We start from the raw sequence: 25,000 nt of genomic DNA, 5'->3' as shown, positions 1-25,000 counted from the left end.
GCAATTCTTCAGCCTTGCCTTCTCCGATTTCCTCTTCTTCACCCTCTTCAGCTTCCTCTTCCACCTCATCTTCCTCATCATCATCGTCGTCCTCATCTTCCTCTTCCTCATCCTCATCATCTACTTCCTCTTCTTCGATTTCCTCTTCTCCGTCGATTATTTCCTCCTTCGTGCTGCTGGTCCCACTCTGCTGGTTCTGGTTCCCAGAGTTGCTTTCCAGCTGAGTCGAACCTTCCCGTATCACTATGCTTTCAACCTCCTCCTCATCATCCTCTTCACCTTCCACTTCATCTTCTTCTTCTTCCTCCACTTCCTCCTCTTCATCTTCTTCCTCTTCTACGACTTCATGTCTTTCATCTTCTATCTCTTCAGTCTTTGTTGTCTGTTGCTGCTGCTGCTGTTGTTGTTGTGGTTCGTGTATCAAGCTGTCTTCACTCGGTACACTCTCCTCTTCACTTTCACCGGTCTGTACAGAAACCTCAGCACTGACCAACACTTTGTGGCCATCAGTACTAGCACCACACGTGCTCTCGTCTTCCTCTTCATTGTTCTGGCCGTCCAGTGGGCTCGCTGTGGAATCTTCTGGCACTGGGGAAGGAGTCGAAGCAACAACAGTCATCGGGGAAGTGCCACGAGACTGCATGGTACCTTCCGGCTTTTGGGGTAGCGGCTGTGCTTCAGAAAGAGCCATCGGAGCCAGGGACCCTGGCAGAAGAGCAGGGTTGTAAATAAACGGCAAATGAGCAGTGGAGTAGGAAAAGGCGTAGGGTTGGCCAGCAGCAACTGCCAAATCTGGAACAAACAAAAAAGAGAACACTTAATTAAATGACATACTAAACAAGAGATAAATATTAAAGGGTGGGGGTGGAGGCAATTGTACATAAATAAATTTTACAAAAATAATTTAACCCTTCAGCATTCCAATTACTCTGTCAAATGTAATGCTTATTTATTATTAATGTTTTGAATTAATCATGCATTATCTTGTAGCTTTCAAATTTTGATTTTTATTTTCTCTCTAGTTTCAGCTCAGAGCTGCGGCCATGCTGATGCACCTCCGTTTTGCTACACTGTTATTACTAAGAGCCTCCTCTAATATGTGGTTGCCAGCGCCGCCTTGGCTGGCTTTCGTGCCGGTGGCACGTTAAAAGCTCCAACCGATCGTGGCCGATGCCAGACTCCCCTCACACCTGTCCGGTGGCACGTAAAAGGCACCCACTACACTTGCAGAGTGGTTGGCGTTAGGAAGGGCATCCAGCTGTAGAAACACTGCCAGATCAGACTGGAGCCTGGTGCAGCCTCCTGGCTTCCCAGACCCCGGTCGAACCATCCAACCCATGCTCACACGAAAAACGGACGTTAAACGATGATGATTGTTTTGAATTAATCATGCATTGTCTTGTTGCTCTGAGATTTCAATGATATGATTGTAAATTTTTAGAATGACATTATAGGGTAGATGTGAGAGGCTGGATCTGGCCAGTTTCAATATAAAACATGAAGCATATTTGGGTCAGATGTGACCAATTTAAACGTTAAGGGTTTAAAATAGCCTTCTATATACCATGATGTATATACACTTGTGACAGTCGAGTTATTGTGGTTTGTATCTGAGATGAAATCACTTGTGTACTCTTTCATATTCTCTTTGTTGTTTCTCCTCAAAGGCTTGAATTGAGATTCAGCAATCGGCGCCGTTCATTACACCACTGAATCTTCTCCCATGTGTCTGGGAAGACGCCAGACTTCTTCATACATCTCATCAGCACATCTATGTATCATAACCTGGCCTGATGCTGTAGTAGATGACACTTGGCCACGGTGCCATCCAGTAACACTGAGCTAAAAGCCACACATTTGGGAAGCAAGATTCTCATCCACACACACAGTTATTCACATAAAATAACATAAACAAAAAGCATTCTTTTTTGATTTCCTATTTACCTGGAATGTAAGGGTGATGAGGTGAGACAAGGATGGAACCCTTGTCTTTACCAAGAGTCGTTGCATTCTGGTTCACTGCTAATGTAGTAGGAGACGCAGTTGGAGATGGTGTTTTCTGCTCTCCTGACAGGATCTCTTGTACATTCTCTGCATAACATGATACTTCACGTTCATCACCACCAGAAACATCCTGGAAAAATATTTTTAAGATTTACAAATGATGATAAAGTAATTCATATTTCATATTTGTTACTTACAAGGGTGGGGCTTACAAGGGAGAGAGAAAAAAAGAAAGTAATAAAAAAAGTAAAAATAATAATAAATGCTCTGATGCAACACCAGGCAGTGGTTCTCGTGGCTTCTGATCTTAACTGATTGGAAATGTTATCATGTACATTGTTTTGTCTTGGTATAAAAGATGGACTACAGCAAATATTCTGCTCAATACTGCAGATTTGCTAGTCATTTGACTGACCATAATCAATTAACCGTTTCATTACTAACCCGGCTGAAGCCGGCTCTGGCTCTGTAGTACAAATGTCTTATTTTCATAAGTTTTGAATTAAAATCTTCCTCCAAACCCTTTGTCACAATTTATGTTCCCAACACTAGCCTAATGATAACTAAGGTATTTTACTAAATTCTTTGTTATATTTAAAGTAATTCAAAGAAACACAGAGCATCTCAAAATAAATATGGTAATGAAAGGGTTAAGAATTAACTTCTTTTAAATTCTTTATCATTTCCAGAATTAACTGAACAAAAGTAAATGAAAGAAATACCAACTTTTCTGGTATTCAAGTCAAATTTTTCAGATCAAAATTTACAACAAAAGAATGTAGGCTGATTTATACACCAAGGCAAATTTGGAGTTTCCAAAGATTCCATGTGAAATGCAGAAGAATTTAGAAAAACAGTGATGTGGTTTGAATGTTTACACTAAACTGATCCCTATACCAGAAAATAAGGTAGATAGAAACATTTCAAAGGGAAGCAGAGGAAAACTGGAAATAGGAAGTAAAGGTGCGGTTTATTCCCATACCTGCTGCTGTTGTTGCTGCTGTTGTTGTTGGTGTTGCTGTTGTTGTTGCAACACTGATTGTTGTTGTTGTTGCAGTGCTGCATTCTGTTGCTCTTCAAATTGTTGATATTGTTGCAATGCAAGTGAGAAATCTAATCCCTGTGGAGCGTGGCCGTCGGGGCCTTGAGCTGTGACTTGTTGTTGCTGCTGCTGTTGAAGGGCTGCTGCCGCTGCTGCTGCTGCCTGTTGTGGTGATTGGCCTGGTGCTGCCATCAGGTGCTGGTAGGCTGCGGCTGCAGCAGCTGCTGCCGCGGCATGTCCATGCTGTGGTGCTCCAGCTAGCCACATACGGTTCGGATCAACCATATCTGCAACACAAACAGTTAATAGTAGGAATCTAGGTGGTCCTAGCGTTAGGATTACATATAACAGGTGTTATATCTTTGAGAATTCTACATCATAAAATAAGTACAAAGCTGATTCCACTAGACTGTTGAGAGTTTCAAATACCTATTTCTTTACTACCCACACGGGGCTAAACACAGAGAGGACAAACAATGACAGACAAACAGATTAAGTCGATTATATCAACCCCAGTACGTAACTGGTACTTATTTAATCGACCCCGAAAAGATGAAAGGCAAAGTCGACCACGGCGGAATTTGAACTCAGAACGCAGCGGCAGACGAAATACTGCTAGGCATTTCGCCCGGCGTGCTAACGTTTCTGCCAGCTCGCCGGCTTAGAGTTTCAAATACCTTGGCACCATCATTACAGCTACAGGTCAAGGTAAGGCTAACATTAAAACACGAATTGACCTCACTTGGCAAGCCTTTAACCGACTCAATGCATGACTCTGGTCAAGATCTGAGATCTGACGCACCACCAAAGTACAGATCTACCAAGCACTAGTGCAAACGATTCTCCTTTACGGCAGCAAGTCATGGCCAATGAGGGTAGAAGATATTAAGCGACTAGAATCCTTCAATCACATCTGTCTACGCCGCATCCTTCGTGTCCGATAGCATCACTTTGTCTCCAACAATTCGGTGCAACACCAGTGCAAAATGACCCCCCATCTGACAAGTCATCGTAACGAGATGTCTGCGTTGACTGGGTCATGCCCACCGTCGTCAACCAGGAGAATTCATCTATGAAGCAGTTGCCCCAGCTCCCCTTCAGGACTGGCGAAAGCGATGTGATGGACAATGAAAATCCTGGCTGATGACAGTCAAGGCTGATCTGGAACCCAACCTAGGCGATCACCGCTGGAATAAGGAGTGGTTGGAGATCACGCACTCATTAGCCTCAAATCGCCAGGTCTGGTTGGCATTTGTGAGAGATGCAGCATTGAGGATGAATGAAGCCAGCTCAGTCCACCCTGGGTGAATGCTGTCTTAAGACAAAAAAGAAGACTAGACTGTTGTGAGACAGAGAGTGAGAGAGAAACAAAATAACAAGTAAGAAATAAAAGAAACGAGATGGTACATACTTGGTAGCAGGAAAAAGTGCCCACTCAAAGAATCATGTGCCAGCTTGAAACCAGCCGGTGGTGACAGGGGTAAATTGTTTGGATCCAGTGCCACTGAAGTTGGTAGACTCTGAGGGAATCCAAATGGTGCTTGTCCTAACCATAGAGCTGGATGACCAGTTTGAAGCCATTGACCAGCGTAGTGACGAAGGGCATTCTCATCGGGCCATGGATTGGTTCCACTTCCTGAAAATATAGAAATAAATAACCAAACTATAATCATAAATAATGATAATAATAATTATGTCAATGATGAAGATGATCATCATTGCTTTAATGTCCACTTTCCACGCTGGCATGGGTTGGATGGTTTGACTGAGGTCTGGGAAGCCAGTAGGCTGCACCAGCCTCCAATCTGATCTGGCAAAGTTTCTACAGCTGGATGCCCTTCATAATGCCAACCACTGAGAGTATTGTGTGTGCTTTTTATGTGCCACTGGCACCGGCATCGAGCTTGCCACCGGCATCGAGCTTGCCACCGGCATGGGTGCCAATCAGGTGGTACTGTCATCAACCACAACAATGACTTCATTTGCCTCAACAGGTCTTTGCAAGCGCAGTTTATTGCCCAATGATTGAAGGGTACTCTTAAATGGGCCAGTTATGCTGCACTGGCACAGGCCATGGTTACAGTCTCACTTGGCTTGCCGGGTCTTCTCAAGCACAGCTTATCTCCAAAGGTCTTGATCACTTGTCATCGCCTCAGTGAGGCCCAACATTCGATGATGATAATGATGATTTTTACCAATGGTCTAATCAGTCCATGTTCCATGCTAGCATGGGGATGAAATAATAATAATAACAGACAGCATCAAAGATATTGAGAGGAACATGGCAGTAGCACTTATCAAATGCGATGACAAGTGATTGAGACTTTTGGAGATTTGCTGTGCTTGAGAAGACTTGTCAGGCCAACTGGACTCATAATCGTAGACAGTGCCAGTGACATGTAAATGGCACCTGCTACACTCTTGGAATGGTTGATGTTAGGAAGGGCATCCAGCAGTCGAAACCAATCCAAAATCAGACTAGAACCTGGTACAGATCTCTGGCTACCAATTCCAGTGAAACTGTCTAACCCATGCCAGCATGGAAAACAGATGCTAAATGAAATTGAGGATATGTGTGTGTGTGTGTGTGTGTGTGTGTGCGTGCGTATTGTGACTATTATGTTAAACTGGGAAGCAAACTTCTTACCACACAGCCACACCTGTACCTATACACTGATAATAATATAATATTACCTGTAAATATAAGGTTGGAACCTAAGTCTGTCCTGATGTCTTGAACTCCATTTGTACTATTTGGTTTTATTGCTGCGGCACTCACTGATCCTTTTTGTTGCCTACGAAAGATATAAACGAGGTAAAAAATTAATACTTGAAATAGCAAAAAACAGAACAAAACAAAACATACACAGGTACACCCACCACCACCACCACCACCACGAGTTGGCAAAGAAAATTCTTCATCCTTCTTCAACATTGCATACTTCAGCTGTGGACTTCAGTTTCCACACAATATTTCAATTCATCAAACTGCCAGGAATAAGTACAAGATTATCTTGTAAAATTAACAGTACACATTCTGTACCCAATCTAGGAGAACATTTAACTCTCATTTGACAATTCCACTTAAAGCATCTTAAAACACCATTTTAACAGATTTTTCATAAGATCAATAAATTAAGAAAAATGATGGTCTAGGCCAGGGGTGGGCAATCTACGGCCCGCGGGCTGCATGCGGCCCGCCATAGGTTTTCATGCGGCCCGCCGAGAGGAATATTTCACAAAATTTCCTTTCAATCAATTGTGTGTTTATAGGTCTATAACCGCCTTTAAAAATATTTTCACTTGATTTTTATAAATGAGGCCCGCCAAGGTTCCAAGACGCACTGTGCGGCCCGCGATCAAAAAAGTTCGCCCACCCCTGGTCTAGGCCTTTTACATTTACAATCATCGTTGTATTTTTTTTTTAGCAAGAAAACAATTTACTTTACCTCAACAAGTCTCTTTCCGTAACTTCAGATTTGATTTCATGTTCAGAAGACCGATTGTAGATTCCATCATCTGCAGTTGGTTCCTGTGATTGAAGTTTATCTGCCGAACACCAAAAAACATCAGTTTCAAAATTGTGTATGTATGTATGTATGTGTGCAGATCGCCTTGACTTATACACAAGGTTTAGGTTTTTCAGAGGTACAGCCTCCTAAACATCCACTGCATATTATATTCAAGGGCGGACTATACTCGAGGGTTTACGGTACTCGTTTACCAGATGAAGTGCTGGGTTCATCACATATAAAAAAATTTTTTTTTTTTTTAAATTAAAAGCAAAAGTAAGCAACAACTATAGGGGAGGGGACATCATTAACAATGAGTCATAAACACAGCTGACTGCAAAGCTGTAATGGGGATCAGTTGTTGATTTGGAGTAGTTTATCTTCTTTGTGTGTGTGTGTTGTTCATTACCACTTTAATGGGACGTGCCGGTGGCACGTAAAAGCACCATCCGTTCGTGGCCGTTGCCAGCCTCGCCTGGCCCCTGTGCCGGTGGTACGTAAAAGCACCATCCATCCGTGGCCGTCTGCCAGTTCTGTCTGGCACCTGTGCGGGTGGCACGTAAAAAGCACCCACTACACTCATGGAGTGGTTGGCGTTAGGAAGGGCATCCAGCCGTAGAAACACTGCCAGATCAGACTGGGCCTGATGCAGCCTTCTGGCTTCACAGACCCCAGTTGAACCGTCCAACCCATGCTAGCATGGAAAGCGGACGTTTAATGATGGTGATGATCGGGAACATGGCGTGATATGATTAATTTATGTTCCAAACACTGGATGAATTACAACAAAGTTATTTTGATAAATTCTTTATTATTTTCAAAATTACTTGAAACATAAATAACATATTTCAACAGAAATATGGTAACGAACGGCTAATGTGACCTGAAGACTTGATCTTATTTCCTGGTATTTGCATGTTTGAAGAACAACAGACAATAAAACTGATTAAAAGAGTAAATTTCGGGGGTTTTATGTGAATGGAAATCAGAGAGACTTGATAACAGTAACCATATGGTTACTATTATCAGGAAAAACAGAAATTTAATTAATGAGTAGAAAAATTGTATACCTTGACTACTGCGAGATAATTCCTGTCTTTGAGTGGCTATGGCAATTCCAACTGGAATGGTAATACCTGCAGAAAATACAAGAAAATTGTGAGGTACTTTTATGTCAATGGCTCCTACAATATAATAGACACACACATATACATGTGGTACATGTAGCAAAGATAAACAAAAGATAATCACTATGAGATTATTGTACCTCATAATATCACACTCAAAACATGGGATTTATTTAAACAATCACCTGCTGAGGTACATTTTACATGTTAGGTGGATGATTGTAATTAAATAGCATCTCACCAATATACTACAGGTGTAAAAATGTATCAAAACAATTCTAGTGATATAAAATAAAGAATGTTCATTACAATTTCTATCATTTATCTATTCAAATACACTGGAATTTCTGGTCCATAGTCAGTAGCGAGAGCATTTCCACTGTATGGTAACAGCAGATAGCCAATAACTGGACAAGCTTTGCATTGCATTCTACAAGGTCTATACTCGTATATAAAGTGAAGTTGTAAGGTACCGCACGAGTGGAAATATATATGAAAGAAGGTTTGAAAATGCAATTTTAATGATGTTTTATTCACTTGACCGGTTTCACTTTTTTAGAAAAAGATTGTCAAAAGTAAAATGTAAAGCTTTGTAAAAGCTTTGTTGTGTTAAGTACTGGTTGTCACGAAAAAGTGAAACCGGTCAAGTGAATAAACATCTTTAAAATTGCATTTACAAACCTTCATTCATTCATATACACACACACATGAGTGTATGTTCGTAACATTTTCTTGCCATTGCACGATTGCTGTAAATGAGTGCCACTGTCATACATGCAGTGTCAATCATTTCCAATATTCCGATGAGAGATCATGTCGGGCCATGGAAGGTGGGGGGGGGGGCAGAAATCATAACCTTGCTTGGAAACAAGCAAAAGTTGGCAACAGCGAGGGCATCTTGCTATAAGGAATCTGACTTCAATAAACTCGGTCAAACCCATGGAAGCATGAAAAAATGGACACTAATTCAACGACGAAACAAAGACAGAAAAGAGCGAGCTATTACCTGTGCACAGATTATGGTCTTCTTCCAATTTGGTAACTGTGGCATCCATAGATGAAAAGGGACGACTTGTATCACGTGAGGACGGTGGTGCTGAACCAGACCTCACCATTCCTTTAACGACATCACAAGTACTCTTTCTTTTCCTAAGAGTTGAGTTATTGCTCGGGTGTTGGACAACTGTGAAAACTTTGGGCATCAAGCCATCATGGCTGGCTACATTTGCTGCCACGGTCTCCAATGGTGGAGAATTTGTATTCTCAGAAATATGCACAGAGTCGGTGACATTGGTAATGTTACTACTACTGCTGCTCAAAACAGTGTTGTTGCTATCGTTGGTGGTGGTCGTGGTCGGCGTTTTATGACTGCTACTGTTGTTGTTATTTATGTTGTTGCTGTTGTTGTGACTGGAACATTTGCTGTCCCGAGGTGATGACACACCTCGCTTGTGTTCGGTTTTTCTTTCTGGTAACAGTAAAGATGATGACGGTGGCGATGACGATACAGACAATGTTGTTGATGATGATGACGACGATAATGATGATGATGATGATAATGGCGTGGCTGTTGTCACGACAACCGACGATGACGCCGGTAATGACATCGACATCGATGGAGTCGATGATGTCACTGATGCTGAAGAGGATGAAGCAGAAGAGGACTTCCCCTGGTGGTCATCCAACTGTCCACATGAAGCTGTCGACGACAGACATAACTTGTTCTCGTCTATTTCTTCTTTGTAGCTCTCACATCTGGCCATTACAGCAGATGACGATGACGATGACAATGATGATGATAACGATGATGCTGCTGCTGTCACATGTAATGATGACGCTGACACTGATGATGATGATGATGTTAGCTTTGTGGGAGAATGTGTTGACATTGAAGATGATATTATTGGCAATGAAGAGGACAAGGAAGAAGGTACAGACACTTCTGATGACGAAGGTAACGATGTTATTGATGCTGATGATGACGGTAATGCTGACGACTGGAGCGTCGCTTTGGCAGTTATTTTACTACTTGGAGACGGCAGCCCAGATATCAGCGGTTGATGCTGGTCTTCTTGTATCAGAATCGGTGACAACGATTGCTTGACAACACTACAAGACTTCTGCGAAGGTGTAGAGAATGATATTGAGGAAGTCACGGGGCACAACGATGATGTCGAGACCGTACAAGAAGAGGAGGAGGAAGAGGATAACAAAAACGATGACGAAGATGACATAGGTGGCGGTGGTGGTGACGACGACGTCGACATCGTATATGATGACGAAGCTACTGTCGTTTGATTCACTGATGAAATGACCGCCGGATAAGACGATGTGGCCACTATCCGCTGCGTCGAATGCGAGAGACAAGAGGCCTCGTTTCTCTTTGCGGCTTCACAATTATCTACATTGGCATTTCTGTTCTGACCATTACCGTCTAATGCTTTCCGAGGCAGACTCAGGTCGAGAATAGCCGCCTGTGGCCGACCTAGGCCACTGGAATTACTACTGTTCACCTGAGACTGACCATCGGTTGCAATATTTATGTATACAGTCGGTGAGCCGAGTTTTTTCACTTCTTGGGACTGCTTGATGTCAGTCGTGATTGCATCGCTCGGTAGATCTTTCGGTAATTTTTCATGTTCCTGTTGCGAAGTGTTGAGATTTCTGCTGTAACTGTTGTTGCTAATTCTGCTGCTGGTGATGCTGCCATTGTTGATATTAATACTACTGCTGCTGCTGTGGTTGTTGTTACTATGACTGCCAATGATACTGTTATTATTATTATTATTGTTAATATAATTATTATTGGTAAAAATCTGGCTACTGCTGTTAGTGCTGCAATTCACAGATTTGCCACTGTAAGACCTGTCTGTGTTATTATTATTATGATTATTATTATTATTATTATTATTATTATTATCACAACTTCCTATTAAAAACCGGTCAACGACTTCTTGTTTGACCCTTTTATCAACGACGTTGCTCCCAGCTTTTTCAAACATTTGACTGTGTTGTTGCTGTTGCTGTTGTTGCTGCTGCTGCTGCTGCTGCTGTAGCTGCTGTTGCTGCTGGTGGTGATGATGGTGATGATGATGGTGGTGGTGATGCTGTTGCTCATGCTGCTGCTGCTGCTGTTGTTGCTGCTGCTGCTGATGTTGATGTTGTTGCTGCTGCAGTTGATGATGCTGTGGTTGTAGCAACGGTTGGTGGTGGTGGTGTTGCTGCTGTTGATGATGATGATGCTGATGGTATGGCTGATGATGCTGTGATGATTGTTGCTGTTGCTGCTGCTGCTGCTGCTGCTGCATCGATTGCTGCTGTTCTTGATGCTGCCGATGCGTTGGTGATTGTCGACCAGTGACTTTCTGCACTTTCTTGCCAGCGCGTTCAGATTTCGTCTTTAAGGATCCGGAAGTCAAACACGGTACCATTTGCTTTTCTACCTTCACAGCATGCATGCAAGAGTCAACGCTAAAATTATGATCCTTGCAGGATGGTAAGGAATCCTTTTCAGACTTTACTCTAAGTTCACAACTGACTTTGGCTCTTCCGCCTCGGATGTAGGCGAGTGATTGGGGCGGAGAGGCCGTAGCCTTTTCTGGAGTGTAGATGGCGGCTGACACTTTCCTCCCCTCTGACATTGTCTTAGAAATATTGGTATTTACACAGGAATATGTTAGTGGTTGTGTTGAAGAAGCACTTGAAATTTTGTTTTCGTTTTCTGAAAAATAATGAAAATAAATTTAATAACGAAAATAAATTTAATAAAATCGAAAATGAAAAGCAGTTTTAATAAAACAAAAAATAAAAGGTTGCAAGATGCAACGAAAATTTTAGAAAATAAAAATAAGAAATAAGTGGAAATTTTACCAGTGAGTGTGTTAAATAATAAGGCACTAAAAGAGAATGACTCTCCCCAGACACAACAAAAAATAAAAAGCTATGGTTCTATACCTGGGTCCATATAAGATTTTTTGGGCTCCATGCAACCAAAATAGTAAAACGGGGACCCACAGTATTAAATTAAGGATCCAGGAAAAACTTTTGCTTTAGATATTTTTATTGTAAGAAACACCCAGATTTCTTTCTCTGTTTCACATATTTTAACCTATGTAAGTTAATGTGTGAAAAAAAAAATAGTAATTTTGAAAGACGCAACTATAAAATTAGATTTTAAACATTAAATGGTCTGCAGAATAAAACAGTAACCAAAGGGGTCCGTAGATAATAAATGGTTGAGAACTCCTGATGTAGAAGGAGGTTTGTTTCAAGTAATTATTACTATTGTAAGTGAAATCAAGCCAAAACATGGCTTGTGAAAGGATTTATATTGCACATCATCATCGTTTACTGTACGATTTCCATGCTAGCATGGGTTGGACAATTTGACTGAAGACTGGCGAACCAGGTGGCTGCACCAGGCTCCAATCTTGATCTGGCAGAGTTTCTACAGCTGGATGCCATTCCTAACGCAAACCACTCCTAGAATGTAGTGGGTGCTTTTACGTGCCACCGGCACGAGAGCCAGTCAGACGGTACTGGCAATGGCCACACTCAAATGGTGTTTTTTATGTGCCACCTGCACGAAACTGATATTCATATAAATGAAGAATAAAAGACAGTGAGCTGGAAGAGTTCTTAGCAGTATTTTGTCTGTCTTTGATCTGAGTTCAAATGCTGCTGAGGTCAGTTTTGCCCCTTATCTTTTTGGGGTCAATAAAGTAAGTACCAGTTGAGCACTGGGGTTGATGCTTCCATCGAAATTGCTGGCGTCATGCCAAAATTAGGAACCAATATGAAAGAAGAATATTTAAACACTTACCAGAAATATAACTAGAAGAAATCGGTCGGCTTGTTGTAAAGACATTCGACACAGTTCCTTTGGTGTACATAGCTGCACTTGAAACTGTGTGATACCCACAGGGTGACATGGTCATGGTTGTCATTGTGGGTACATGTTGGACTATCACAGGGGGACATATTTTGCTGCTCGATGTTGTTTTCATCACACTTTGGCTTTTAACGTGACTCATTTGTCGTGCAGACTCACTCGATGACCAACTATCCTTGTCAGTGCCTTGGGACTTTGAAGAGGAGACACAGCGGTGGGATGGCCAGTTTTTGGGTCCGTTTTCCAAAGTATGGTGATCTGCAGCCATTTCACATTTTCCTATCACACGGTTTGTCCGGACATGACTTTCGGTCGTGTCGTGTTCTTCCTTCTGCATGTTGACAATGTCACGTTGTACATCAGCTTTGCAGTCTCGTTCCAACTTCTTAGCGGAACGGGACTCCTTGCTCACAGACATGCACTTGCTGTTGTTGTCAACATGCGAAGTCGAATACGATGATCCCTTGCTGGGTCTGCTACACCAATCAGGTGGCGTAGTGCGTTTGGAAGTAGAAATCTCTGAGTGCTTAGACCTATCACTGTTGGCACCAGAGTCAAATTTTTCTGGTTTTAAACTAGTACCGGTAGATTGCTGTGTTAACAACATCTGGACTGAAGTCTGACGGCCAGGGGCTTGTCCCTGCTGCTGTTGCTGCTGTTTCTGCTGCTGTTGAGACTGTTGTGGTTGCTGGTGACCAAGAGATGGTATGTACAAACCTGTTGTGGCATTAGTCGAGCCAACTCCATTGAAAAATGCTTCTGTTGTTAAAAAAGAGAAAAACAAAAAAGAAATGAGATAGGGACACATGAATTTAAGAAGAAGTAGCATATAAACGAAATTAATCTTCTCAGCACCATCATATGAGGGGGTGAGCTAATGTGTGGCACAAACATTTGATCATTCTAAATAAATCAAATGAGCAGGTTGAACAGTGTGAAATTGCAGAACCCTTGTTTGCTGTGTACAAGAGAATCCATGATTTTTAACTATCATCATCATCATCATTTAATGTCCATTGTCCATGCTGGCATGGGTTGGACGTTTTGATTGGGTTGATACACTGGAAGGGTGCACCAGACTCCAATCTGACTTGGCATGGTTTTCTATCACTGGATGCCCTTCCTAATGCCAACCACTCCGAGAGTGTAAAGAGTGTTTTTTACATGCCACCAGTACAGGTACCATTTGTGTGACACTGGGGTGCACTTATGTGCCACTGGCATGAGTGCCAATTTGCATGACACTGATATCTGCTACAACTGCAATTTTGCTTGGCTTGATGGGCCTTCAAGTATGACATAATGCCAAAGGTCTTGATTATTGCTTCTGTGAGGCCCAACACTCGATAGGAACCCAACCACTTTGCCTATTCACCAAACACATAATACAAAGGTAAAGGAATAAAGTTCAGGTGATAATAAGAAAAAAAATAGCGACAAACCTTTATGTAGATCATACATTCTGTGAGAAGAAGCATGGACTGGAGCTTGTGAGTATAATAACGATTCTGCTCCAAACATGCATGGCACATACGGTTGGTAAACATTGTTGTTTAGTACATAGCGGGCATAGGCTGCAAATTAAAAACAGGCAACAATTATGACGTGCGTGTGTTTGTTCCAATATTAACTAAAAGAAAGACGAAAGTGGCAAACTGGCAGAATTGTTAGCTTGCCAAATGAAATGCTTAGCGATACTTTGCATGTCACTACTTTCTGGGTTCAAGTTCTGCCGAGGTTGACTTCATTTATCAACCCTGAAAGGATGTAAGGCAAAGTATCAGTTGAAAACTGGTGGGGTTGGGTGGGGGTTTGATATAATTGACTCATCTCCACCTCTTTCAAGCTGTTCTTGTAGTAAAATTTGAAACTAATATTATTTTCTACTCTAGGCACAAAACCCAAAATTTTGGGAGAGAGGGGGGGGGGCAACCGATTAGATTGACCCCAGTACACAAGTGGTACTTAGGATGAAAGGCAAAGTCGACCTTGGCAGAATTTGAACTCAGAACGTGAAGACAGGTGAAATACCACTTAGCATTTTTGCCCAGCATACTAACGTTTCTGCCAGCTTGCTGCTTTGAGAGCAATATTAACTAAAGGATTAATCATTATACTTACCATCTGAATGGGATGTTCCCCAGAACTGATCAGATATTGAAGATTTTAAAGAATCTGGAGGCCCTCCACTGGGCTCCAGATAGTTCCCCATCACAGCAAAATTAGTACCTAAAAAACAATAAGAAAAATATTGAGTCATTTTGTTAAGAAGACCTTTATTTAGGTTAACATTTATTAAATTAGAAAAAGACAAAGAAACGATAAAGTGTTACTCTGTAATCATCATCACCTTCCTCTCGACTGCAGACCCATTCAGCCAAAGGAGACCTTAGGGCTCTTCTTGTATGCAGCATGGCAACCTCACTAGTGATGGTGCCACAAAAAGACAAAAAAAAAAAAAACCCAGTACACATTTGTAAAGTACTCGGCACAGGAGCACCCAGCCAGAAAACCCATAGTAAAGAAGACATTGGAGCACAATGCACTCCTCAGACCCACAGTCCTGTTAAACCATTAAATCCATGCCAACAAAAAACATGACTCTCATCATTTGTTTAACATCCAGCTTCCATTCTGGAATGAGTTAGATCAGTAGTTCTTAGCCGTTTGGTCCCTGAGGGTCCAAGTAAGATTTTTGGGGATCCATGTAACAAAGTAGTTCTTAGCCGAAGACCATTTGGTCCCTGAGGGTCCAAGTAAGATTTTTGGGGATCCATGTAATAAAGTAGTCAATTTGGGATCCACAATAGAATTTGAAGGGACCCGGAAAAAAATTTGCTTTAAATGTATGTATTGCAAGAAACAGCTAGGTTTCTTTCTCTGACATTTTTACATGTTTCAACCCTACACAAGTTAATGTATGAAAAACAAAATAGAAATTTTAAAAGACATTTCTATAAAACTATCAAATGGCCATGTGGGTCCATAAGTAAAAAAAAAGGTTTGAGAACCCCTGGGTTAGATGATTTGGCAGGCGCTGGCTTCACAGGAGCATGCACCAGACTTCTGTCTGTTTTGGCATGGTTTTTACAGCCACTGATCAGTATGGGGCCCAAACCCATGACATTTGTGTTATTAGCACGACGTTTTAACCAACTGAGCTAACCGGTCACTAACTGGACCAACAATAATCCCTCGCCATATTGCGGCTTATTATTTAAGCTTATGTTGATTCCTTCATGGTGTTGCTTTGCATTTATAATAAAATAAATATATACAAATTACAGGCGCAGGAGTGACTGTGTGGTAAGTAGCTTGCTAACCAACCACATGGTTCCGGGTTCAATCCCACTGCGTGGCATCTTGGGCAAGTGTCTTCTGCTATAGCCCTGGGCCGACCAATGCCTTGTGAGTGGATTTGGTAGACGGAAACTGAAAGAAGCCTGTCGTATATATATATATATATATGTATGTGTGTGTGTGTGTGTGTGTGTTTGTGTGTCTGTGTTTGTTCCCCTAGCATTGCTTGACAACCGATGCTGGTGTGTTTACGTCCCCCTCACTTAGCTGTTCGGCAAAAAGAGACCGATAGAATAAGTACTGGGCTTACAAAAAGAATAAGTCCCGGGGTCGAGTTGCTCGACTAAAGGCAGTGCTCCAGCCTGGCCGCAGTCAAATGACTGAAACAAGTAAAAGAGTAAATTATAAAACTAATAAAACACATACAGTGCTGTTTCTTCTACTTTTCAGATTTTCACCTATCGTGGGAGGTTTTGGAACCTAACACCCACAACAGTCGAGGGAGCACTGTATACATAATTATTATTATTATTACTATTATTTAGGTGGTGAGCAGACAGAGTCATTGCTTCACTGGATGAAATTCTTGGCAGTATTTATTCCGTCTATGTTCTGTGTTCAAATTCCACGAAGGTTATTTTGCTTTCCACCCTTTGAGGGTTGATAAAATTAACTAAGCTCCCTACCCACCTCTCCAAGTTCCAGGCCATATGTCTATAGCAAAAAAAGTATTTGCCTTTCATCCTTTGGTGGGGTTGATAAAATAAGTACCAGTTGAGAACTGGGGTCGATGTAACCGACTTACCCCCCCCCCCCTCTCCTGAAATTACTGGCCTTGTGCCAAATTTTGAAATCAACATCATTATTATTATTATCATTATTATAAATTTGAAATTATTATTATTATCGCCCGTCGCTACGTTCTGAGTTCAAATTCCGCCGGGGTCGATTTTTGCCTTTTATCCTTTCAGGGTCGATAAAATTAAGTACCAGTTGAACGATGTTATCGATTAATCCCTACCTCCCGCAAGCTGCCCTTCAGGCAAAAATTAGAAATAATAATAATTATTGTTATTAAAAGCGGGGAACTGGCAGAAACGTTAAGCACGCCGGACTGCATTTCGCCCGTCCTCGCGTTCTGAAGTCAAATTCAGCCGAGGTCGACTTTGCCTTTCCCCCTTTCGGGGTCGATAAATTAAGTACAGTTGCGTATTGGGGTCAATCTAATCGACTGGCTCCCTCCCGCAAAATTTCAGGCCTTTTGCCTATAGCAGAAAGGATTATTATCATTTTTATTACTATTATTCAAGTGGTTTGCTGACAGAATCGTCTGGCATTTCTGTTGATAATTTAAATTCTAGGTTCAAATCACGCTGAGGGTACCTTTGCCTGGGGTCTATAAAATAAAATATTAGTCATGCGCTAGAATCTAAGCTTATGACTAAAAAACTACGGGCGTCAATCTTGAATTAGGAACAAATAGTATAAGGGTGACAGCTAAAGGTGAACACCGCTTATGAAAATAACCCAGCAAACCGGTGCAATGATAAAAAGTACCAAGGGTTTTTTATTCCGCTCAAGTTCAACTACTTTGTTTTCGTTTTCGGCAATATACAGTGAATTTGTAGACTGGCAGATCGGAAACTTATAAGTAACGTGTGTGAGAAAAAAAAAATACGTAAATAAATAACCGAGATGTTTTATGGCCAAAACGGACACCAAATGAATGAAAATAATTAAAATTTAATTGATATGCCGGTCAATAATAAAAACCATTTTCAGCAAGTTGATGGTGATAGGGGGGAAAATGATACGTCGGCTACACTGTAATTCCATACAGACCGGGAATATCACTGGTTTGTGTGTAGCATTATAAATTTATAATAATTGCAGATATGTATACATATGTAATTTCTTTTAAACCACCCTACACACACACAAACACACTATACATTATATATATATATACACACATTTAATGTATATAAAATTTTTTCGAAAAAAAAAAATATCAATGGCCAGCATATTAAAAAATACCTTTAAAGGTTTAGATTTATTTTATAAGTAATTTATTTTATAACTTATATATATATATATATATATATATGTATATATATATATATATACAATCCTTTATACATTTCAGTACTCCAATTGCGGTGATATGGAGCACCATCGTGAAAATTAACGACACCAGATTTTGAACTCAGAACGTATAGAGCCGTAAAAAAAAAAATGCCATCTGGTGCAGTAACGGTTCTGCCAGCTCGCTCCATATACATACATACATACACATACATCATATATACATCACATACACATATATATATATATATATATATATATATATATAGGTCCCGGGTTGAGTCGGGGTTAACCACAGTAAATAAGGTACTCAATACATAGCAGAGTAAATTAATTTATTTTATAGAAGGAGCTTCTACAGGACTAGAACTGTTTCATTCAGAAGAAATCATCAGTTTGAAACAGTTCTAGTCCTGTAGAAGCTCCTTCTATAAAATAATATATATATATATATATATATATATATATATATATATATATATATATATATATATATGAAAAGAAACGAAGCTACAAAGAAAAAAAATATGATGCAGATGTATTTTCAATTTTTTATGCCTTAAGGAGTTGGCAAGCGACCACCTTTCTTCACATGTACAAATATTTATTAGAACATTTCGGTAATTTACCTGAAGTAGATGGGGCTGGCGGGGAAAAACACAGATTAATTTTAATTGCTTCATAAATGGGAGTAACTCTATTAATAAGAGCCTACGAGTTCCCTCCCTTCTTCACAGTCTTTCTCTTTCTAAACTTGGAATATAATAGATTCTGTGTCTCTCACTACACTTACGTGAATTTCATCAACACACACACACACACACACACACCATTATTTCGGGACATGTCGGTTTACACCGCCCACATGCAAGGTTTTCGTTAGACTGGGCAGAAATCAATCAATCTCTCTCATATATATGTATATATATATATATATGCTCTACACCTCCCTGCCTGACTGCAATTAGGAAAATTATCAAACTATCTCTGAAACGTGACATAAGAGAATCGAAAGAGGTAATACTAGTATAGTGATTTTTAACATCGAGGCAAAGCTTACAGATCTTGAAAGGACGATTATTTATTTTATCGACTATAGAAAGACGAACGATACATTTGATCATACTGCGATTTGAACTTTGAACGTAACTAGACATCGTAAGATATTTTGTTCAGAACCTTCCTACTGTTTCCACCACGATAGTAGCAGAAATACTAGGGTACCGCACTATTATTGTACCGATAATAATAATAATAATAATAATAATAATAATAAACTGTTTCATTCGGTTATCCAGATGAGTGGGAATATAGATACGATACGAGGGTACCTTATAATATTAGGTACCATGTATCACTTTTCTTGATATTGCTGATAATAAATACTGTTTCTTTCAGATTTTCTAGGTGCCTGGTGGGAATGAGATGTGAAGCGAGGGTACCTTAAATTAATCTTCTATCCACCGACGGCCACATATCTCTACGTTGTTGTGGGAAATCACGAGAAAGGTATAATTATTGCCTTGTAAGCAACGTGCACACCTGATTTTGTCCATTGATACACACGGATACACCGATACAAATTGTGTGTGTACACGCAGCACGTTCGCACACACAGATATGTAGATAAATAATCACATACACGCATTTCTACAGAATATGAGATATGATGTTGGTAAAAGCCAAGAGTTCACCTTAAAATATGAATAAAGACCAAAGTTAAATTCAGATTAAATTCGACTGTAGAAAAGATAAGGAAGCTATCGATTTTATTATTTTTTTGAAAATACGAATTTACATCTTGAAACTGTTCCGAATCACTAAAGTTGAGAAGAGAGAAAAAAGAAAAAAAACTAAAACCTACTACTACTAGCTGATTGAAAGATGAAAATTATTATAATGGTGGATTATATAAAATGGGGGGAAGAACAACAGAATAAAAATTAAATAAAGAAAATAGAAATAGATACAAGAAAAAAAAAATTATTATAATAAATACTAAAGATGTTCTTGAGATAATAATACAAAGGATAAAAGTTTCCTTGTTATATTTTGTTTCTCGAGATATTTGCTTCCAGCGAAAACAGAGAAAAAGAACTATGATACTCTGGATATTTTCAATATCGCTTGCTAATAAATTATCCTTGCTTGTTTTCAAGAACAATAGAAGCTCGATCCATCAATGTTTAAAGAAAGACTTGTATAGAATCAACGGTTTCCTGACATTCTCGTGATTATAGAGACTCAAAAGACTTTATTTTGCCTTGTTTTAACGAAGTAGTCACATGGCCGCTATCTTGCAAATATTTTAAAGGTTGCTGCTAATGCTGCTCGCAGAATTAGTGCAACAATAACAACAACAACAACAATAGCAAAAGAACAAGCATTATTATTTATTATATTTTATTTTTTTTAAAGCTGTATGTAGAATATATTCCAACATCTATGTGCATTTCTCTCTCACTCTGTCTCACAAACATACACACTCAAAGATTGCATACTCCCGTCATGTTAACTCTGGGGGATCATATTTCGGGATTTATCAATTATTGCTATATTCGCTTGGTTGATCTTCTTGTTTGCTTTCCTTATTATTTGTGCGGCAGACACGCTACTTCCATCACTACAGCCAGTGAAGTAATTGTCCTTTCTCAAGGATGAAAATTCGGTGATAAGCGTCTCTCGCTCCACTGGTTCGTGACGGGGCGGATTGAAAAATGAGGCAAAAATGTCCCTCTGTATATAACAGTTTCATATATATGGACGTAGAACATGGCATTTGAAGTTGATTCCTCCTCTTCTGCACAGATAAATCAACGGACTTACTCAGGTTTCATACATTTTACTGTTCTTTGCGAAGTAGAGAGAAAGGTTTGAGATGGTGGAAGTCGGCGAGAAACTAAAAACAGCAGCTTCAACCAAAGGCAGCAGCTTGAAAAATTATGGCAAAAAAAAAAAGAGACGGATTGGGAAGGATTTGATTCGACAATTGAAATATAACATAGAACCAGCGAGTCAGTTTATGATGTCAGACTGTGAAAACACACCTATTTATCATTCTCTCTCGCTCCTGTACGTGGATATAAGTGCATGTGTGTGTATATGGCGAGAGAGAGAGAAAGAGACTAAAGTTATCTATATATAGACGTGTGTATTTGTCTGTTCAGGTTATTTATGTTTATCAAAGTACAAACACACACAAGTGTATCTATGTAGATCCTCGACTAATAAAAAAAAAAAGTATTAATACTCTATATCATATATAGAGTTCTCCACATCTCAACCACCACTGACAACAAAAACTTCACTATCAACAGCAATTGTAAAACCAAGCGTTATCCACCTATTTCTATCTGAGCACCCGTTCCGCTCGAAAGGATAAGAATCTGCGATCCGGTTTCGGGTACACGTCTTCCAATTCGCAAATGATATAAATTAAAGCTCTTCAGCACCACTACACTCGCATCAACTCATCCAGCACTCTCTGATAAAAAGGGGACAGCAAACCAGTCGTTGCTCAACACTACGTTTCTCAATACAAGCTAACGCTCAAAATGATAGCTTTTATATGGACTAACCACAAGCCATTGCACCTGAGTCTGCCAGTCGGAGAGAAATGCTCCGAAGTATCATTAGGAGCAAACAGCCCTGTCACTTAATGTCTTCTCTGTATCTCTATAACTTACAGATAGACTAAAGAAACCAAGAAATCTCAAATGATCGGAAAATCGTAGAAAGTCAGCATTTTATATTCAAGTGAATCAGTTTAATATCATCCTGGCTACACACTATAACACTCCTAATAGTTCACTACACTCTGCATATGTATCATCCCCCATGCTCTTATTTTACAGGACACACATGAATTTTTTTTTTTTTTTTTAATGTTCCAGAAATGTCGAAACTATGAAGTCCAAAATATGAGATTATGAAATATAGATACACTAGCCCATGTATACGAAAGAGAATAAATGGATGTATATATATATTTCCTGAGCGTTATACTAATACATCTGTTTGTTTTGTACACCACCTGTCTTCGTCTTTTGTTTTTTTCGTAAACTCTCCCTTTATATATATCAGAGTCTCTCTCTCTCTCTCTCACATACACACACACACAAATGTTATACGTATGTGTGTATATACATATATACATGCGCACACAGACACAATATATAAAAAAAAAACCTTAGTTTAATTCACATTTTTTTACAAATAAAATCTAGTAAGTTCATGCTAATAATAGTCTCAGAATCACTAACGGTGATGAATTCATTATCACCCAGCCTGGCTGACATATACACATACATAAACCACATACACACAAACACACGTAACATATACTTAGATCTTATATACACACACCTCTCCCATATATACGATATATATATATATATATATATATATATATACATACTCACATTCGTTCACTATAATTCCCTTCGTAATTGAACAGCATATTCTAGTTCAACGTATCGTCCACTATATACAGTGATACTTATTACATACATACCTATTTGCACGTATATGACACACAGGCACGTATATATTCATATAAAGGCCTGTTTTTATTAGTGTGCATGTATGTACGAACGTATACGCTCGCTCTTTCTCTCTCTCTCTCTCACCTATACATTAGCACTTAATGATATAGTTGTTTCCTCCCAAAACCATCGATATGACGAGAAGAGTCATTAAATCGTTCCCCGAGGAAAGTTCGTTTCCTTCTTCCTATTTAAATATTTATCATTTTATTTATTCAGACATATTTATATATTCGTGGGTGTATGCGCGTATATATATATATATATATATATATATATATATATATATATATATATATATATATATATATATATATAAAATAACCTATCAATCGTGCCAGCGCTTTAGTGGTGGTGGTGTACTTTTTAATTAGTCGACCATCGCTGTCTAAAGTAAATTTATTATAACGGAACACAAAACTAGTATTTTGAGCATAAAATAAATGTACACGAGATCGATCCTAATCGTCCACTTTCCACCCAATACACAATCCATGACACACACACACACATAATTATGTGAGTTCATTTATGTGTGTATAAATATATATTCCGGTACGAATGGTTCGAATGTTTTTTTATACGGCACCGAGTTTACAGTCCTGCAAATAATATTGGTATTTTTATATAAGCTTAAAGCGATCACCACACACTATATAAACTCATTATGTATATATACTATGATTATATATATATATATATATTATATATATATATATATATATATGCACATAATGAGTTTATATAGTGTGTGTGTGTGGTGATCAAAATATATCAAAATAAGCAACAAGAATATCCAGAGGTATTTTGCTTATTTTAATCACCTAATTTTGAAATTGTATGGATAATACCGTACTAAATTCTGGTACCTCAACTTAAGTACCTAATCCATCTGAATCTCTCTCTCTCTCCATATATATATATATATTATATATATATATATACACATACATGCATACATATATACATACATACACACACACACACATATATATAAAACTTAATATATATATATATATATTATATATATATATATATATATATATATATATATATGCATGTATGCACATATATGTGTATATTATATGCATTTATGTGTGTGTGTTAATGTGTATCTTTACACACATACTCATAAGCGGACACATATTCCATTAAAACGTATGGTATCTTTTTTCGACTGAAATCTGCAGGTTGCAATTCTTTCTTTCTTTTTGAAATATAAATTTATAAACAGACAGACACAAGAGAATTTATTTAAAAAACAAATATTCTAGACATATACAACACTACGAACAACAACGGAAGATAAGGACCAACTTATAAAACACACACACGCTATATATATTATATATATATATATATATATATATATATATATATATATATATATCTTTATATATAAAAGTGAAGTTGTGTGTCTGGCTCCTACGATTTAGATTCCTAACTACTCCCACATTTTTCGGTGCAGTTTAACCAAAACCGGGTATCTTATAGTCGTGATTCATATCGAACCTTTCTGGGTATTAGCGCGCGTCTACGATGAGTCTACGATTAAAAAAAAAAAATTACCATCATTTTTTTCCATTTCAATGCATTTTTTCGCTATTATATAAGGGAAGTAACTCTCTAAAAATGTCTACGATGAATCAACGATTTAAAAAAAATTTACCATAACTTTTCTTTTCAATTTTTAATGCATTTTTTGGCTATAACTCTCTAAAAATGCTTATATAGTTATTTCCCTTACAAACCCGAGCAACGCCGGGCGATACTGCTAGTTATATATATATATATATATATATATACATATATAAAAAACATGTGTGAGAATATATAACAAAGAACGATGGAAAGAAAGCGAGAAGACGATGACGATGGTGGCGACGCTAAATGCAGGCTGTGCCTACCACCAACTGGTCCTAAAATGTTAAATATGTCGACCATTGTTGGTGACACATTTCACTCTGCGACATATAGATACATGACATGTCTTCCTTAATATTAAAACTAACCATGACGTAGGCAATTATTCTAAAACTCATTGCAGCTGTTATTGCCCCGGGCCATGAGCTCCCGATTCTTGCCAATATGTTTGATATATAAATATATATGTATGTATGTATGATAGCATATATGTATCTTTTCCCTATCGCTGTTGTTGTATCCGTACACCCATCTGTCTGTTTCACCAGAGCTAAAATAGTTCAGTCTCTCACCCCAACGCTGTCTGTTTGCCTCTCTCTCTCTCTCTCTCTCTCTCTCTCCATCATACCAGCCATACAACTCTATTCTGTTCCCACATATCGGATCAAAGAGTGCAGCGTAGATTACAAAATAAATAAATAGATAAATATCATATGCACTGTGATTGAATGGATATATGTGTGTGTGTGTGTTTATACATATACATGCTTGTATAGTTCTTATGTGTAATATTTATCTACTACTATCACACACACACACACACAATATTAGGTGTTTTATCACTGAATGAC

The 25,000-nt window shown here is 38.9% G+C and overlaps 1 protein-coding gene across 1 annotated transcript in view; it reads right to left on the bottom strand.

Moving 5' to 3' along the window:
- The window catches only part of LOC115209110 (serine-rich adhesin for platelets-like), a 130,667-nt gene that overhangs the window by 70,486 nt on the left and 35,181 nt on the right, over window positions 1-25,000 (bottom strand). The window contains exons 2-12 of the mRNA XM_029777237.2: window positions 14,698-14,805; window positions 14,019-14,150; window positions 12,508-13,335; window positions 8,692-11,406; window positions 7,629-7,694; window positions 6,496-6,595; window positions 5,741-5,841; window positions 4,458-4,682; window positions 2,987-3,333; window positions 1,945-2,134; window positions 1-792 (exon numbers count right to left, since the gene is read on the bottom strand). The exon at window positions 1-792 is cut by the window's left edge and continues 1,794 nt beyond it. Of these exons, the coding sequence (XP_029633097.2) occupies window positions 1-792; window positions 1,945-2,134; window positions 2,987-3,333; window positions 4,458-4,682; window positions 5,741-5,841; window positions 6,496-6,595; window positions 7,629-7,694; window positions 8,692-11,406; window positions 12,508-13,335; window positions 14,019-14,150; window positions 14,698-14,788 (5,587 nt within the window). The 5' untranslated portion in view covers window positions 14,789-14,805. The remainder of the gene's footprint in view (window positions 793-1,944; window positions 2,135-2,986; window positions 3,334-4,457; window positions 4,683-5,740; window positions 5,842-6,495; window positions 6,596-7,628; window positions 7,695-8,691; window positions 11,407-12,507; window positions 13,336-14,018; window positions 14,151-14,697; window positions 14,806-25,000) is intronic.

Source organism: Octopus sinensis, linkage group LG3 (assembly GCF_006345805.1).
Source record: "Octopus sinensis linkage group LG3, ASM634580v1, whole genome shotgun sequence".
NCBI lineage: Eukaryota > Metazoa > Mollusca > Cephalopoda > Octopoda > Octopodidae > Octopus > Octopus sinensis.
This window is presented reverse-complemented; position numbering and strand designations above follow the sequence as displayed.